The 16309-nt window shown below is 35.6% G+C and overlaps 1 protein-coding gene across 29 annotated transcripts in view; it reads left to right on the plus strand.

Annotated features, from left to right (window-relative positions):
* Positions 1-16309, plus strand: part of CAMK2D (calcium/calmodulin dependent protein kinase II delta) — a 287936-nt gene that overhangs the window by 231000 nt on the left and 40627 nt on the right. For 12 of the 29 annotated variants that reach the window (XM_067735222.1, XM_067735232.1, XM_067735226.1 and 9 more), the window contains exons 9-13: positions 7211-7305; positions 9628-9750; positions 9980-10063; positions 10502-10544; positions 13849-13886. In XM_067735222.1, coding sequence (XP_067591323.1) covers positions 7211-7305; positions 9628-9750; positions 9980-10063; positions 10502-10544; positions 13849-13886 — 383 coding nt within the window. Of the gene's footprint in view, positions 1-7210; positions 7306-9627; positions 9751-9979; positions 10064-10501; positions 10545-13848; positions 13887-15266; positions 15300-16309 lie in introns of all 29 variants that reach the window. The other 17 variants (XM_067735224.1, XM_067735230.1, XM_067735242.1 and 14 more) reach the window with 3 other exon arrangements.

Below are 16309 nucleotides of genomic sequence, written 5' to 3' on the forward strand. Positions count from 1 at the left end.
TCTTCTCCCTTTTTTTCTTAATGAGTCTGGCTAATGGTTTATCAGTTTTGTTTATCTTCTCAAAGAACCAGCTTTTAGTTTTATTGATCTTTGCTATCATTTCCTTCATTTCTTTTTCATTTATTTCTGATCTGATCTTTATGATTTCTTTCCTTCTGCTAACTTTGGGAATTTTTTGTTCTTTCTCTAATTGCTTTAGGTGTAAGTTTAGGTTGTTTATTTGAGGTGTTTTTGTTTCTTGAGGTAGGATTGTATTGCTATAAACTTCCCTCTTAGAACTGCTTTTGCTGCATCCTATAGGTTTTGGGTCATTGTCATTTGTTTCTAGGTATTTTTTGATTTCTTACCTTTTCTTTTTACGTGTTTTTTTACAGGCAGCCAAATCCCTTTGTGACAAGCCATGCCCTATTTAAAGCATATATTTGCCACCAGCTCCCATCTTCTTTAAAGATAGTAGTATCTTTTAATTGCACGCCTAGAATGCCTTGGGATCATGCATCTAACCACAGCAATGTCTTAGATATTCTAATATTACATATTTGGGGCAAATAACCCCCCACTGCCCACTGCCAGGAACATCATAATGGATTCTTCTGCTTTTTGTTACATTTCTGAATCTCTGCTGTGGGTTTAGAATATTGTTTTACCATTTTATTATATGTCTTGATAGTTAAATTAAATTCACTTATAAGATGGTGCACCTTTCCTCATCCCCATCCCCATAATAACCACCAAAGTAACATACGCATTATTTTACTGCTTTTAGGTAATGGCATATCTTGAGAGCAGCTCTTTTTCAACCATCCGTCAGCACTAGCTCTTGCCAATTGAATAACTACTTCTTTGCAAGGCTAGACATTGGGTAGTGTGGTAAGAAATTACATAACCCAGATAATAAAAGAAATGCAGAATAAGCCGTTTAGCAAAATGGCAGGTAATCTTCTATGTGAATTAAACTATGAGCACTCACTAAGGCTGTCTTTGGGCAGTTGACACAGAACAGAGTGAAGCACAGCACTGGTATAATGGCTCAAAGAAGTCTGTGCATTATTTTTATTAGAAACATGCAGTAGTCTGTACACAGGGAATTTCCAATACTCACCACCATTACCTTGCTTTTGTGATCTCACACGGAATATAATCTGACCTGTACCTGGGCTTTGAAAACTACTAGTCCATTACTGGAAAGTAAATGATAGACATTAGTGAAGCAAGAACATAGCCTTGTGTTCTGCCATTAACAACAGTAAATTGATTTTGATAGTTTTCTTGCATATATAGCTAGTTTCATAATTCCCTGATGGGATGAGCAAATGTTTATAGATGTCACTGAATCACTGGTTTTTAACCGAACTTCCTTCTACATCTTGGCTTTAAAAAATAATAAATGTAAGTCTATAAACATAGCGCACACCCCTTATCTTGCTACTTCTCTACCTGAATTAGTTATCAGAACAATTATGAGTGATAATATAGTGGCTATCACAGAATGTACAGTAACTTTTGACAAATCTTTGAAATATTATGGAATATATTTCTTTTTTTCTTTCTTGGCCAATTTAGGTCCAGCAACTGTGTGATTTCTGAGCCTTAACCTTTTCATATTTCAGCTGGCATAAGTCAGCATCCAGAGCTTTTTGAGAAAGTATTTACCGTTTTGAAATCACAAGCCTACTGGACAATTTGTTGCTCTTGCCAGCCAGTTCTGCAGCACTTACACTGGACCATTCCTGGTGTGCCTCACGTTTAGAAGGCAATCTGCCCTCATCCCTTATGACCCACGTCCTCATCAGTCTTCAACCCATGAAGCTTTACTCCCAGTCCCAGTCTCTACCAATATCCTCTTATTCTGAACTTACACACTTTCAGACATTTCTCTAGATATAGTATTTATGGTTTCCCTGACTTGATGTTTTTCAAACTGTGGATCACAGATCACATGCTTCAAAGTGACCTACCTGAGTGCTTGTCAAAAATACAACTTTTCTGGGACCCACCCACGAGCCATTGAATAAGATTCTCTGTGATGAAGTTCAGGAATTTGCATTTTCACAAGTTTGCCAGGTGATTTTGGTGTACACCAGCATTGGGCAGCATAACTCAGCTAGTTGCAAATTCCTTTAGGGCTGCAAACCTTAGGATTCTTACACTGTAGAGCAGAAGTTGCAAACAAGTGGTCTACAGATATCTTGGCCAGACAGTTGGACCTTTTATTTTGGAGGGTGTTAACATTTATCTTTATAATTTATTATCAGAAGATTTTTTCTGGAAACCATCAGTTTCTGGCTTCTCTAAAGTAATTGAAAGAGCTAATAACAAGATGCTTTTGTTCTTATATGGCCGCTGTACCTGTCAGACAAACGGACACATGCTCTCCCCTGGTTCCTGCCTACCTCACGCCCAGCAGGCACCTGCTCTCTCCTCAGCCTGGTGCCAGAAAGCCTGTCGGTTTGCCACCCCTACCACATGGTGTAAATAGCTTTCATCATCGGAAAAATAATTTTCTAACTTGCTGGCCTTGATCTTTTAGATCTTTGTTCTACCCATCATTGGCTCTGTGGGTCTCAGAGTGTTAGTTGAACACTTTCCCTATTTGAATTGTGATTTATTTATTTATTTATTTTTGCATAAGGGCTAAAAAGGAGCCATACTTATCCCTCGCTAGTTAATTTCCAAACTCCGCCTGCATTTTGCACGCAAGCTCATGCCATGCCCTTTGCTTTCTGAGAAGATGAAGTGGGTGCCTTCTTAGATTGCTCCATTAACTTCCCACTGACTTCTCAAGAGTTTCTCAGCATTGCTTCTTCACCTCTTTTTCCATAAGAACAGCCTTTAGAATGTTTTAATCATTAATGTGATTATAGGTGTAATCATTTTTCTAACTCTAGCTTTTATTAAAATTCAGTTTTGAATGTTCTTGATAATGTAGTCTTTCTACCTAATCAGTAATCAGTGCTTCTCAACTGCTATTCATCAAACATCTCTAGCATCTCCCAAGCACAAATATGTACATAAGATAATGAAAACTAGTGGTAGTTTCCATTTTTTAAAATGTTATATGAAGCAGACCGTGTCAAAACAGTTTTTTAAACTTTTCATGGAAAATGTTAGGGAAAATTCTCTGCACAAAGTAGAGAGAATAGTAGTATAATGAACTGATGGCTAATCTTCTTTCATCTTCACCACCCTGCTAATTCCTCCACCCCAAGATTATTTAAGTCAAGTCCAATAATAGAAATATTTTTAAATGTCATGTAATAATTGCTTAAAATGATCAAATATCTAGTAATTTTGCTATTTGCCCTCTTGTCTCATAATTTTGCTATCAGTTTGGTCTCTTAAGTCTCTTTTAATTTGTAAGTTCTGCTCCTCTCTCCCTGCCCCTCTTCTCACTCCTCTTTCCTCCTTTCTCAATTTATTTGTTGAAGAAGCGTGTAGTTCCCGCAGAGCACTCCTCAGGGTACCCAATCTTGGTCTCTGTATACCGTTTGCCGCTATAAGAAATCAGGAATTCCTTATAGAAGTGGCTGATTCCAAGTCTGGATTAGGAAAAGTACAAGATTATCCAGGAGCATCTGGTGATAACCAGAAAGAAGGGAAACTATTAAAGGCCACAGAGTTTGTATTAACAGGACTCAGGAGCCAAACTGAAGAGTCTTCTGCTGGTTAAAGATGGGATAACTAGAGGATAAATAAGCAAAATAACAGTAAGGGATTGAAGCATCAAATAAGGTTAAGTCCATGCGTTCATAGTAATGGTCTCAATGCATCAGAAATCCTAGCCTTTGGAGGATACTGGGGAACCAAGGCATTATTTTGAAAACTGATTAATAAAGACGGAAAAAATTAATTACCCTGTCTTTCCTCTATGAACTATATCTCAGGGTAACCAAACAGCTGATGAAGTGAGTTATTCTTAGACTAAGGAAGGTGTAATAGAATTAGAATATCATTATTATTTTGTAACCCCTAATGAAATATCTAGGCAGTGATCATGAAGGGCTAACATCAGGAGAGACGTCTGACATTTGGAGGTCACATCACCCCCTGAAGTGTTCTTGCAAAGAAAATGAAGACCCTTTGATTGGCTTTTAAAGATATTAGTGCTTTAGTTATAGATGTCTTAGTACCATCTTTTTTTCTCTGACCTAGGAGAAAAGTAAAATGTAAGGATTATGAGGAAAATGTAAATTGGATTTTTATTAGTGAGGCAAGAACTCTCAAATAGACAACAAAAACTTTAAAATAATCAAGTTAAAGTGCATAGCTAAAGGAACATGTGGCTGCAGGGAATATTTAAGGCAGAACCGAATTGAAACCTTCCTAGTGAAAGTCAAGGCCTCTTAATTAGACAACACAAACAATTTAAAACTTAAAATGATCATTCTTGCTAAGGTTCATAAGTAAAGAAAAGGTGGCTGCAGGTGATGTTTAAGACATGACTTTGTCAAGGCTGCTTGTGGCTCAAACAATTAAGTCACTTAAACTCTCGGCTTCTGTTTCCTCATCTGTAAAATGGGAGCAATAGCATCTACCTCATCGTATTGTATAGAGATTAAATGAGGTAATGCAGTAAAGCACAGGTAAGTGCTCAGCAAGTGTTATCTGCAATAAAATTTACTAATATTATCCTTATTAATGCCACTACTCTCATCGTTGTTCTGTACTTTCAGAAAATAGAGCCACAAAGAAGCACATAACCCAGAAATGCCTTGGAATCTAGTGTAATGAGCAAGGCAAAGTAAGCTTACAAAACAGTGTTTATTTAAATAGGCATTGACAGTTTCACATCAGTCTGCTCAGTAATGTCTATGTAGCTCTTTTCTTTAAATCTTCCAGCCTGAAAGTATTTTTAAATCTACTATATTTATGCTATTATTTTATTAAAAGTACATTTTTCGTAGAAATCCCTCAATCAAGCAATTAAATCATGAGCACTTATCTACATAGTGGCTGCTGATCTTGGGGAATGAACTGTCTGTGAGCCTCCCCTTCCCAGAGAAGTACATACCAAGTGTCTACCAGTAGATGTAATGCACAAGAACAAAGCATCAGAAGCAGGCCAGGCCTAGGTCCAGAACGCTAAATGTCACAGTTGTGAGTCTGCTTTATAATTTTATAACAGTCTAACTCCAGATGTTTACTAGAAAAATGTCTAATTAAAAATTACTATAAGAGAATGGACTTGAGGACACGGGGAAAGGGAAGGGTGAGCTGGGACGAAGTGAGAGAGTATCATTGACATACATACACTACCAAATGTAAAATAGCTAGCTAGTGGGAAGCAGCTGCATTGCACGGTGCTTTGTGACCACCTAGAGGGGTGGGATAGGGAGGGTGGGAGGGAGACGCAAGAGGGAGGGGATATGGGGATGTATATGTACATATAGCCGGTTCACTCTGTTATACAGCAGCAACTAACACAACATTGTAAAGCAATTGTACTCCAACAAAGATGTTTAAAAAAATTTTTAAATGCAGCCTGTGTTATTAAGCTATGTTACTGAATAAAATTACTCCATAATTTTTCACAAAGAAAAAGAAAATTGCTATAGACTCTTCCAGTTACAAAGCTGATTTTCTTCTTCACCCCCTAAACCATAGCAGAGGGTTAAAACTACTTAGGTGCATCCTCTTTTCTTCTTGCATCCTGAGAACACAAACACAGACTCTCATCATCATCATTGTTATCATTGTCATTAGATGCCTCTGTTAGTAAAAATATGAAAATAAATTTAAATGAATGCACATTGAGTCTGTAATGTAGTGATGGAAAAAATATTTTTATGTTGTGAAGGTGAGGTACCAATATATTGTGATTTTCTGCATTGTCCTTTTTTTTTTTTTTTTAAACTCCACTGTGGTGAAGTAACTTTAAACCTTGAATTTAAAGCCTTGTTGGGTTTTTATTTAAGAATGTTGCTTAAAATGCTTTATTCCAGTAGTGATCAGCTTTTGAACTGAGTCTTCCTGAAGCAGGTTAGAAAAGTCTAGGGTGAATAAACCCTTGTTTAAAGCCATTTTAGCTGCAACAGTGTTTATCGTATACAGATGTCAAGTCTGATGGACAGGAGCAGGGCTAGGTGTCACTAACAGAATAAAGGTAAGGAAACGAAGAGACCAGCTTTGGCAAAGGGATAAAAAAGACTCAGTCACTTCAGTCAATGTATCACCTGTCTTACCACCTCTCCCAGGCTTCCCCAGTTAAGGGGACTCAGCAAGAGAAACGAAAGCAGGAGACGTCAGAGTAATGGCAGATCTTCCTCCAAGACAAGGAGCTAGAAAAGAAAGTGAAGACCTTAAGCAGGGTAATAAAGTATTTCAAAAGTAGAGGAAGGGACATATGATGATAAAAAGGACAGTCCTGGGAGAAATTTAGACCCCAGATATGATTTCAAGGCAAGTTAAAAACAAGCAAATGCAAGAATTTTTAATTTAAAAGTTAAATCATGTATTGATTAAATTAATTTGTGAATAATTACATACTGATATTTATGAAAAAGATCTCAAATTGTCTTAAAGCTGAGTATTTAATACTTTGAATTTTATGTACAGTTTCACTTTCCTCTTACTTTTCCTTCTTTGTAACATATACTCTTCTGTAGCAACACTGGTTTAGTTGTTTTACTGAAAAACTCTATTTTTGAAGACTAAGGTCATTAAAGAGAAAAGGATTTTCATCTCTTTATATGTTATCCACACTCCCAGGGACCCTGACTATTTAGAGCATGAATCTATAACCAGGGCACAACTGCTCTACAAAATGTCCTAATTAGCAGCAAAATGACTAAGGAAATAAATAACACGTTATGTTTTTAAATGTCAGCCTACAAAGTGACTAAAATCACGTGGTATCTAAATAGATAAAAGCGCAGAGAGATCATATATAGGCAGCGTTCAGCGAGGCCAAATGTGTCAGCCACGATGGCAGGTGAGCTTCATCTTCAGCGTTGTCCTGCTGTGCATCTTTAGAATTCTTTGGTGCATGCATTGGACCTGCCGCACTATCCGAGCTCTTGAGCATAGGGGGAACAGCATTCACCCTCCACAGAACACTTCAGAGTAGATCAGAGCATGTCTCTCTGAAGTTTACCAACAATCCAGTTTCCCCTCTTTGAATGGGTGTGGCTTAATATCATTGTGGATCTGCTACGTTTAACTTATTGTTGTCTGTGACTTAACGTTATGTTAATATGCTCATTCCCTCCAGGGGTCATTCTCTACATTCTACTGGTTGGATATCCACCCTTCTGGGATGAAGACCAGCACAGACTCTATCAGCAGATCAAGGCTGGAGCTTATGATGTATGTAATAAATGTTCATCCAGCTTTAGACGAGGGTTTTTTGTTTATTGACCAAGAACCAGATTTTTTTCATTGCTATTTTAACCATAATTTTCAATAATGTCCCTTATTATTTTCCTCTCTCTTGGGGAAGGGGGATAAAGAATAAGAAATACAGCATCTATATCCAGTTTCTATTTCCTTTTAGCTCAATATCTCCTAAGATTGAAAGGAAAACAGTTTGAAGTCTCTAAGGAAGGACCTTGCTTGTCCAAGCATTTGGATCTTAGTGCATTTTAAAACATATAAAAATTAAAAGATTTTTGCTTTAGAAATGGTTACTACCTGTTTAGCTGAACGATATTTTCAAATGCTTATCACATAATTATATACCAACAATACTTTGCAGTGATCCATGTATCAGATAGAACATTGTTCCATTCTGTCAGTTTTTTTTTTTTTTTCATTCTGTCAGTTTTGACTGTTTGTTTTGTTTACCCAGTGGCTTCTCTGAGAGCCTTGATATGAAGAATGGGTTTCACAATTGAAAAATATTTGAAAATCACAATTCCAATACATTTCATTTACAATTAGAATATTTGAAAGTAGGCGTATGAATTAAGTTCTGTATCTGAAGAGCAAGACCCTATCTACTTTGTCTTTAGGGCTTAACTTTGTGCTCTTTGGTATAATTTTCTCTCCTTTGATAAATATGTCTGTAAATGATTTACCACCTCCTCTGGTTTTACCTCACACAGTCCTCTGGAAGTCAGAATGCAAGGTCTGGACATGCTCTTCCTGTGTTATTAAGTGGGCTAAGTGGTAGGCAATATTGGGTCCACCTTCTGTGTACAAGTTAAAAGCTCAATGTGGCTGTGAGAAAAGTTATGAGAAGTCTGTATTATATTGTATCAGGTCTCATGACCTCCCCAATGCATTTCTGACTAAACGTAACATTCAGATGGATGTGTGTATCACAGGTATTTGAAATCTTTAATTTTGAAGCATTCCATTTTAGCCAGACTAATGATAATTAAACCAGATTATAATTTACCTGGCCAAGCTAGCACATTCACCATCTTTACAGACTAGAACTAAGCACCTCTCTGGGAAGACACAGCTCTGCAATGCACTGCTTGGTGAATGTGAAGGAATGACTTTGTGAAAGTTAGAAAAATAAGAAAAGGGCCCACCTTTATCTAGGTTGAACCCAGCCCCTCATTTTCTATCAGAAGATCTGCACATCATAAAGAAGCAGGGTTGAGTGTTTCTTCAGTAGTTCCTGATTAGCAATTTTTACAACTGCCCAAAATAAACTTCTGGAATTAAAGTTAAACTGGCAAAAATTTGCAAGTATTAAAGAGTCAATATCATTTTTCTTATGTTTCCTTTTGCCAATGGATCACAAACTGCCCATTTTATGACTACTAAAAGTGCACTAACTTAAGTCCATTAAGGCACAGTGACAATGCCTTTTTTCTCAAGATTGTCTATAAAAATTCATGAATTGAGAAAAGAACCTGATATTTTGTTTATTTAGAAACTAATGCGATATACATTTTTCTTAACCTATCAAGAATATTATTTCTACTAAATATGCTTATTAAGTGAAAGTGAGGTTACATAATTATCAACAAAAATTTATACACAGAAATTTAGAATAAATCTCTTTATCGTATTATTACTATACAAACGGATTACTAATAGAAGTTATGAGAGTAAATTTCATGAACTTTCTTTTGGTGAAATTTATCATTTTTGAAGTGTTAAAATGAAATCCTGCTGAGGCTCAAATTTGTAGTCTCAAATTTCTTCTCACTGCTGCACTCCAAATAGCGACAATTTATAGGTCAGTTTGGGAACAGGAATTGAAGCTGTTTTATTATCTCTGCTATTACTCTTGATGAGTTGTGGAAGGGCGTAACACATTATTTTGAACCTTGGCATAGTAGCATGATGATGTGACAATGTCGCAGCTTTATTGACTTTTGCAAAATTGCATAATTACGCGAAAGGCTGCATGAAATTGAATTTTCATATCAAAGCAAATACGCTTTGAGAGGACTAGAAGACTGAGTTTATTTTTCCAAATTTAAGAATGTATCAGTAGTTATGGCAATTTAGTGTACATGTTTGTCCCTTATCAATTACACTCAATATCTTAATATATAGATATATACATAGAGGGGGGATATATATATCTACATCAGTTTGTCTATATGTAGATACAATTTAACTTATACAAGAAATTCACTGCTTAAGGAAATTATTAGTATATTTGGCTCTTCTCTGTTCCACTGAGTGTATCTATTTTTTAAACCCTTTATAAACATATTTTTAAAGTTTCCATCACCGGAGTGGGACACAGTGACGCCTGAAGCCAAAGACCTCATCAATAAAATGCTTACTATCAACCCTGCCAAGCGTATCACAGCCTCGGAGGCACTGAAACACCCATGGATCTGTGTAAGTGACAGTTCTCCGAAGATCTCAGGAGAGCAAATGAAAAATACATTCTCCTTTAAAATTTGTCTTACAAAGAGTCTTGGCAAAATTCATTATTAGGAAACTCTTGCAGTTGAGTGCTTGTAAGTCTGTCAGATGGATGCAGGCACCACTGATAAAAATTTGATGAAGTTAAGGAATGAATATCTTTTAAACATCCTCAATTAAGTTTATTTTTCTCCTCTTCCAGCAACGTTCTACTGTTGCTTCCATGATGCACAGACAGGAGACTGTTGACTGCTTGAAGAAATTCAATGCCAGAAGAAAACTGAAGGTAAGAAAGTTTCCACTTTTGTGAGGAGGGAGATTTGGCAGCGTGAGCAGTGAGGTTCTGTGTGAAGAACGGAGCAAAGGCTTTTAAAATGTGTAAGCCTCAGTACTCTTCTTCTTCTGGGTCTTTGGGAAATGGAATCTACACTGGAATTACAGCTACGATGAAGAGCTAGGATCACTGGCCATGCGTGCCATGGTCCCTCCCTTCAGTGGAAAACAGCTGTGCAGGTTAATAACTGGAATCTGGCCGCACCCACAAGGGTGGTCCCAGCATTATGAGAAACATAGGCCTGCTACTCTCAGGAAACCAAAAACAAAAACAGACAAAAATGCCCTGACTGAATGTAAGGCTAGAAGACTTATTGTCAAACACTGCTTCTTTGTTAGGCCAGTGATTTGCAAAGGCAGCATTAATTTCGTGTTCTTATCGCCCTGACAGGGTGCCATCTTGACCACTATGCTGGCTACGAGGAACTTTTCAGGTACACGCGTTAAGAACTCTGCTCTTGATCCCCTCCTCTCCTCTCTGGTATCTCGTTTGGAATTTAATTTTAAATTCTTTAATAATTAGAAAAACACTGTTGTTCGGGGATGGCAAATGTATGCCATGGATTCCTTCCACGCCTGTGGCTGCCATGAGGCTCTTACCTGGGTGCTGTCTCGTAGAGGTGTCAGGCCCGTGACTACACTCTCCACGAGGGCACCCAGGCAGCCCCACCTCTAGTCAGCACTGGAGCAGGACACGCAACCCCTCTGTCACCCCTGCTGGGGTGCACACAGTTTGGAACTACGTCCTCCCCCCAGCTGGAAGCTCAGCATTTTGAACGTAGAATTAATTGGTATCTCATAAAGTAATAACTATGAATAGTTTCTTGTTTTTGTCTCATTCTCTCAGGGAATCCCAGTAAGCAAGATTTTTAGAAGAAGGCCATTATTGAGGAACCCAATTCTCTTAGGCCTAAGTTCTTTTGAAAGTACAGTTCTGTAGTATCTTGGCCTGCTATAAGAATGATTACAACTTTCAAAGGTATCTAAACTCAAGAATTTACAGAGAACCTACCCCACAGTAATAAACGTTCCTTGAAATGATTTCTTGGTAAAAATAAGTTTGTTTAAATAATGGGCTGAAAAAAGCTAAACTATTTCTTTATTGTAGAAGTGACTTGCCAAAGTCAACATAAAGTATATACCTTTTCCAGAAACTGAGTTTTGGAACTCCTTTTTTTGATAGGTTACCTCAAAGGATCAGGTTTCCAAAACTAAAATTTTGGTAAAAGCTCATCAGTCTCATGTATGGAGAGGGACTGAAGCAGCAAGACTGTTGCATTGGTAAAGCTTACTGTTTGGCTGTTTAAACTTGGAACAATTGTCAGACGATTATACCAAAAATACTACCTTTTTACTTTGCTTACTGTTTATATAAGAGTGATCTGCAGCATCAAGTTGTCCAGCTATGTCTTCAGTAATTTATTCCTGCTACATACTTCACTTCTGGGTATTGTAGTGATGTCAGGTGATGATCCATATCATTATCATGTTTTCCAAATTTCTCAACCAATTTCTAGTTACTGTTTACCATTTTATTAAATGGTCACCTTTTGTCTCCCATTGTATATAATGTGAGTTCATAGGAGGCTTTCCAAAGGCTTCCACTGACCTGTTAAACAGCAACAATGATAATACAATGAGTAACACTACAGACTGAGGGACTGTGTTAGTCAATTGTATGTATTTTGTCCAATTTGTTTGGTGTAGTAAAATCTTGTTACTGCCTTTGTCAAGTTACCTGTTTTATGAACAGTTGATTAATATAGTTGACATTTATATGGGTGAGTTCAGTATCTCATTAAATATTAACTGATATATGCTATATTCAAATAAGTTAATATTCACTGTGGCCCAGTCATTAGTGAATCACTAAAAAGTAGGATGATTTATATGGTATGTATTGTTAATGACAAACTAACTTGAAAAAATCTCCAGAATTAAGATTGTACATTTTGTTGAAGTCTCACGCATAAATTGGGCCTTTAGTAATATATGTACCCATGTATAGAAGCTTTTTACCTCACATTTTCCTTGTCATCATCGTGTAAACTAAAAACTCACGACTAATATGTGGATTTGATATTGTTTCTGAATGTCTTAGCATGAAAAGCAAACTTTTTTTTATCCGTCATTTCAAAACCAACTGATATAACATTAGACGCAGTTACATCTTATAGTTGATATTGCATTTTAGTTTTGAGTATTCATTCTGTTTCATTGCCAGACATGCTCTTTAAAGTAACTTGTCCATGAGTATATGGTTATAAAGTTGTTTTTATTTTTTCTTTTCTCCCGTTATGTGGAATGTATTTCTTGTGAGGTAAGGTGAATAGTAAGCAAAAGGGACATTTCTGCATCTCCCAGGCCAAATCCCTGCTTACCCTGAATCATTGTCTTCTCTTCGCTTGCTATTGCAATTCCAATTATTCTGAGTTTGCTTTCTAACCTATTAACTGCCACAGGATTTACTTAATATTGCTTCTTAGCTCCAGGTACACAGTATTATAGCTAAGGCTACCATTTCTTACAGCCTTATTAATAATAAATTAATAGCTTTGTTGCTAAAGACTAAATAAAATTAACATTTTTGTATCTTTTAAATAAATTGAAAATTTATCAAAGTGCTATCAAAATAATGGCCCAAATCAAACAGATGTCAGGAAATTACATGTTCATGCAGTTCTATTATAGCTAGGTATTTCCATTTCAGATACCAAATTCTATTCTGATGTACTTAAATAACTATATATATATAATTAACATTAAATGGAGGCATAAGTGTGTACTTTGTCCTACATGTTTGTGGATGTTCTACACTTGATCTACTAATTGTCGTTGACAGTTACATAATCTGTTCACTGTGTATGTACCCATTCATAAGTATATTTTTCACTTCACTTTTTAATATACTCAAGGAGTTCAGTAACAGAAGGAATGCTAAAAGCTCCCTCCAAAAAAGTAAAGTTTCATATAAGACCATGTACTTTAGGAGTTCTCTGATTTAGTTGAAGATTTCATTTTGTTTTCTATCTCGCCTCAAATTTTATGATTTTTAATTTTTCAGTGTAAAAGGCTTTTGTTTATGACCTTTGTATTCTAATTTTGAAGTATAAGAAAATACATAATACCTTTTTTTAAAGGTCATATGCTAAGCATTTAAAAAATTTGCTCTAGGTCAATAATATACCATTTCAAGTATAGTTATTAATATTTTTGTAAAAATGAAATTATCTGATTTCAAATATATATTTATTAAAAAGAATGTTATTTAGCCAGAGAAAATTGTCACAAATGAGTTTTAAACCTCTAGGAAGAGGGACTTAAGTGGCAGAACTGATACTTTTGGTGTGAATGAACATGTAATACAATCTGTGAGCTGATGTCTAAAGACTTGAAATCAACTTTCTGGATTACAAAAGCATAGTCCAGTTAAAGTTCCAGTATCCTTTTCACAGCCAACAGTGAAATAAAGTCCAATAATATAAGTGGCAAAGTGTCCAATTATATTCAATGAACTAAATAAGAATTTAGTTCTAAATTTGATGTGGCAAGACCAAGAAAAGTGATACTGTATTTCAATGTCCTGTAAGCTCGCGCTCATCAATGTGACCTTGATAACTTGGCATATGTTGGCCATAAATCAGTAAAGGTGGTAGAAGGAAACAATAACCTGTTTTGTTGCCTGGCTATCGGTTTCTATGGATAACTCACTAAACTGATTTTACTCTCGTTTTGCAGCAGCCAAGAGTTTGTTGAAGAAACCAGATGGAGTAAAGGTAAGTTAAACAGGTGCTCCTAAACTCATTTCTGACTTTCAGATGCTGGATTATTTTTAAATGTTAAATATAAGTTCTAAGTCATTGCAGCTTATACTTTTTATAGTTCCTGATAAAGGATGCAGGTTGAAATATAAAATAATTTAATGTACAGGAATGACTAATATTTATACCAAGAAAAGCTGCATTTTTTCTACTTATTATATATTAAATAATCATGACAAAATAAGACTTTATATGGAGTTACCATAGAAACTGAACGTCTAAATCCTCTCTGTTTTACTACATCCTCAAACTGTCATGGTGACCTGAAAATCCCTGAAAACCAAATGCTTTTCCAAATAGTTATGCTATGTTCTTGAAGGCTGCTGAAATTTAAAGCCCATGGGGGGGAAAAAATCAAATCATTGAGTCTAGGAAATCAAAATTCAAATGACTATATTTCTCGGCTTGGGCAGTTTTTATAAAGGTCTTAATTGTTCCTGTTCTTCTATCATAAGGTATTGAGGCAGACTTAACATGAATATCCTGAACAAATAATTAGAAAAATTTTCCAAGAAAGATAATGGCAGAATATTTTGACTTTCTTGGATTTCTAAACAAAATAGTACAGCTTATTTTTTACTGATCCTGTTTTGTTTCATAGGAATTTACCTTTGATTGAATATAACCTTATACATGCATTGTGTTTGTTATCTTTCCAGAGTATTACCTCGATGTTTTATTTCTTTAATCCTTTTCTTTCTCTTCCACTGGCAGACACCTACATTCCTCATGAACACTTCAACGTTCTTGGGAATTAATTAACTTTCTAACATTTAAACTTGACCCAAAGTCAAGTTGTCAGTTCATTTTGAATATATAACTTAGAAAATCATCTGTCACTTCTCATGTTCACGCCCAGTCATTTCTTCAGCACCTGTCTGTGTGTGATTTGGGAATTTCCAGAGCTATGGTGACCATGCACTTGTGATTCTCGTTAGGTTGGCATTTACCTTTGATTAATTCCTGTCCTCAACCTGTAATATTCTCTTCCTTCTGCTTAGTTTATTCAACTTAAAGTTCAGTAATGACTGTTGATGTCTGCTTTTTTCCCAATGTAACATTGGTGGAAATGTGATATTTTAAATTTTCCAAATGTTTTATTCCCTTGTGTTTTTCTGTATTGTTCGGTGATACAGAGCTCACAGTTTCTATTGAGACATTTATTTTTACTACTATCCTTATATAGAAAGAAACATTTCCAGAACTTTTTTCTTCCAGTCAACTTATAGTTCACCTTTAAAGACAAAATTATTCTGTGCTCCATGCTTTGATACTTTAAAAATTCAACCGGTCATATTTTGTTTCTTTTCCTTTCTCTTTGACTGGTCAATTCAGAAAAGGAAGTCCAGTTCGAGTGTTCAGATGATGGTGAGGATCTCTATCTGCCAGATTTCTCCTCCTGTGAAAATTCATACTTAGGAATAGAACAGTCTTATTTGCCTAAGTTAGTGTAAGTGGAGAAAGTATAGGATCATTACAGGTTAATGTTAATTAACTATCAAACACAGTGCCCATGTTCAAATATTATTGTTTTTCTTTGAAATGGAATTTTTGAAATATGTAAAAAGTTTATACCGTCATCCATATGCTATTAAAAAAGTGCAGTTTTCTCCTAAAACTGAAGAAACCATGACATAATTAATGTCTATAATTATTGTGAAAAGTGAAGGAACACTATAGGATTATTTTTAAATGGTGATCATGATTACTAAGATAGGAGTGATTCTTAGTTCAGATAAACCAGAATGCATCCACCATGGAGTTTTATAAATTGTGTGAAAGTGATCTTACAAGGATTCATCCAAGTTAAGCACCTTTGGAAAAAATATTTATTAACCTTAAAACTGAATGAGCTCAACACCTGAAAAATAAGAATATCTTGCCCATGCCTTATTCTTATTATTCTTATAACGTAAGAATAGTTCAGCGCATAATTTAAATATCTGGTTTCATTTAATTTTTTAAATAAAAATACTCTGCTTCCATAATATAAAATAAATACATTTCACAAACAGAAGTGCCAGAGCTCTTGTATATTTAAAAGACAGCTGTGGTTGAGCCCATACTTGATACCTGATTCTTTAAAAGGAAGTCCTCCTAGCCTTTTACCTAGAAATTCTCCTGTTATTTTAAATTAATCAATATTACAAATACCTTCAAAAGATTTTCTACAGTAAAAAAATCATTAAGCTAAACTTTAACCAAAATGTTTTTAACTGTACATTTAAACACAAGTAAAAGTGGTGGTTGAGGGACATATTCATTTAATTCATATTTGCCATGCCTAACAATAAAGGATGGCTCATCCAGCCAGAATGGCCTTCATTTGGAAGAGACGACAGTGTGTGTATGCTGTGTATCTGGGTGTGAACGTGTGT

The sequence above is a fragment of the Pseudorca crassidens genome, chromosome 4, assembly GCF_039906515.1.
Source record: "Pseudorca crassidens isolate mPseCra1 chromosome 4, mPseCra1.hap1, whole genome shotgun sequence".
Taxonomy (NCBI): Eukaryota; Metazoa; Chordata; class Mammalia; order Artiodactyla; family Delphinidae; genus Pseudorca; species Pseudorca crassidens.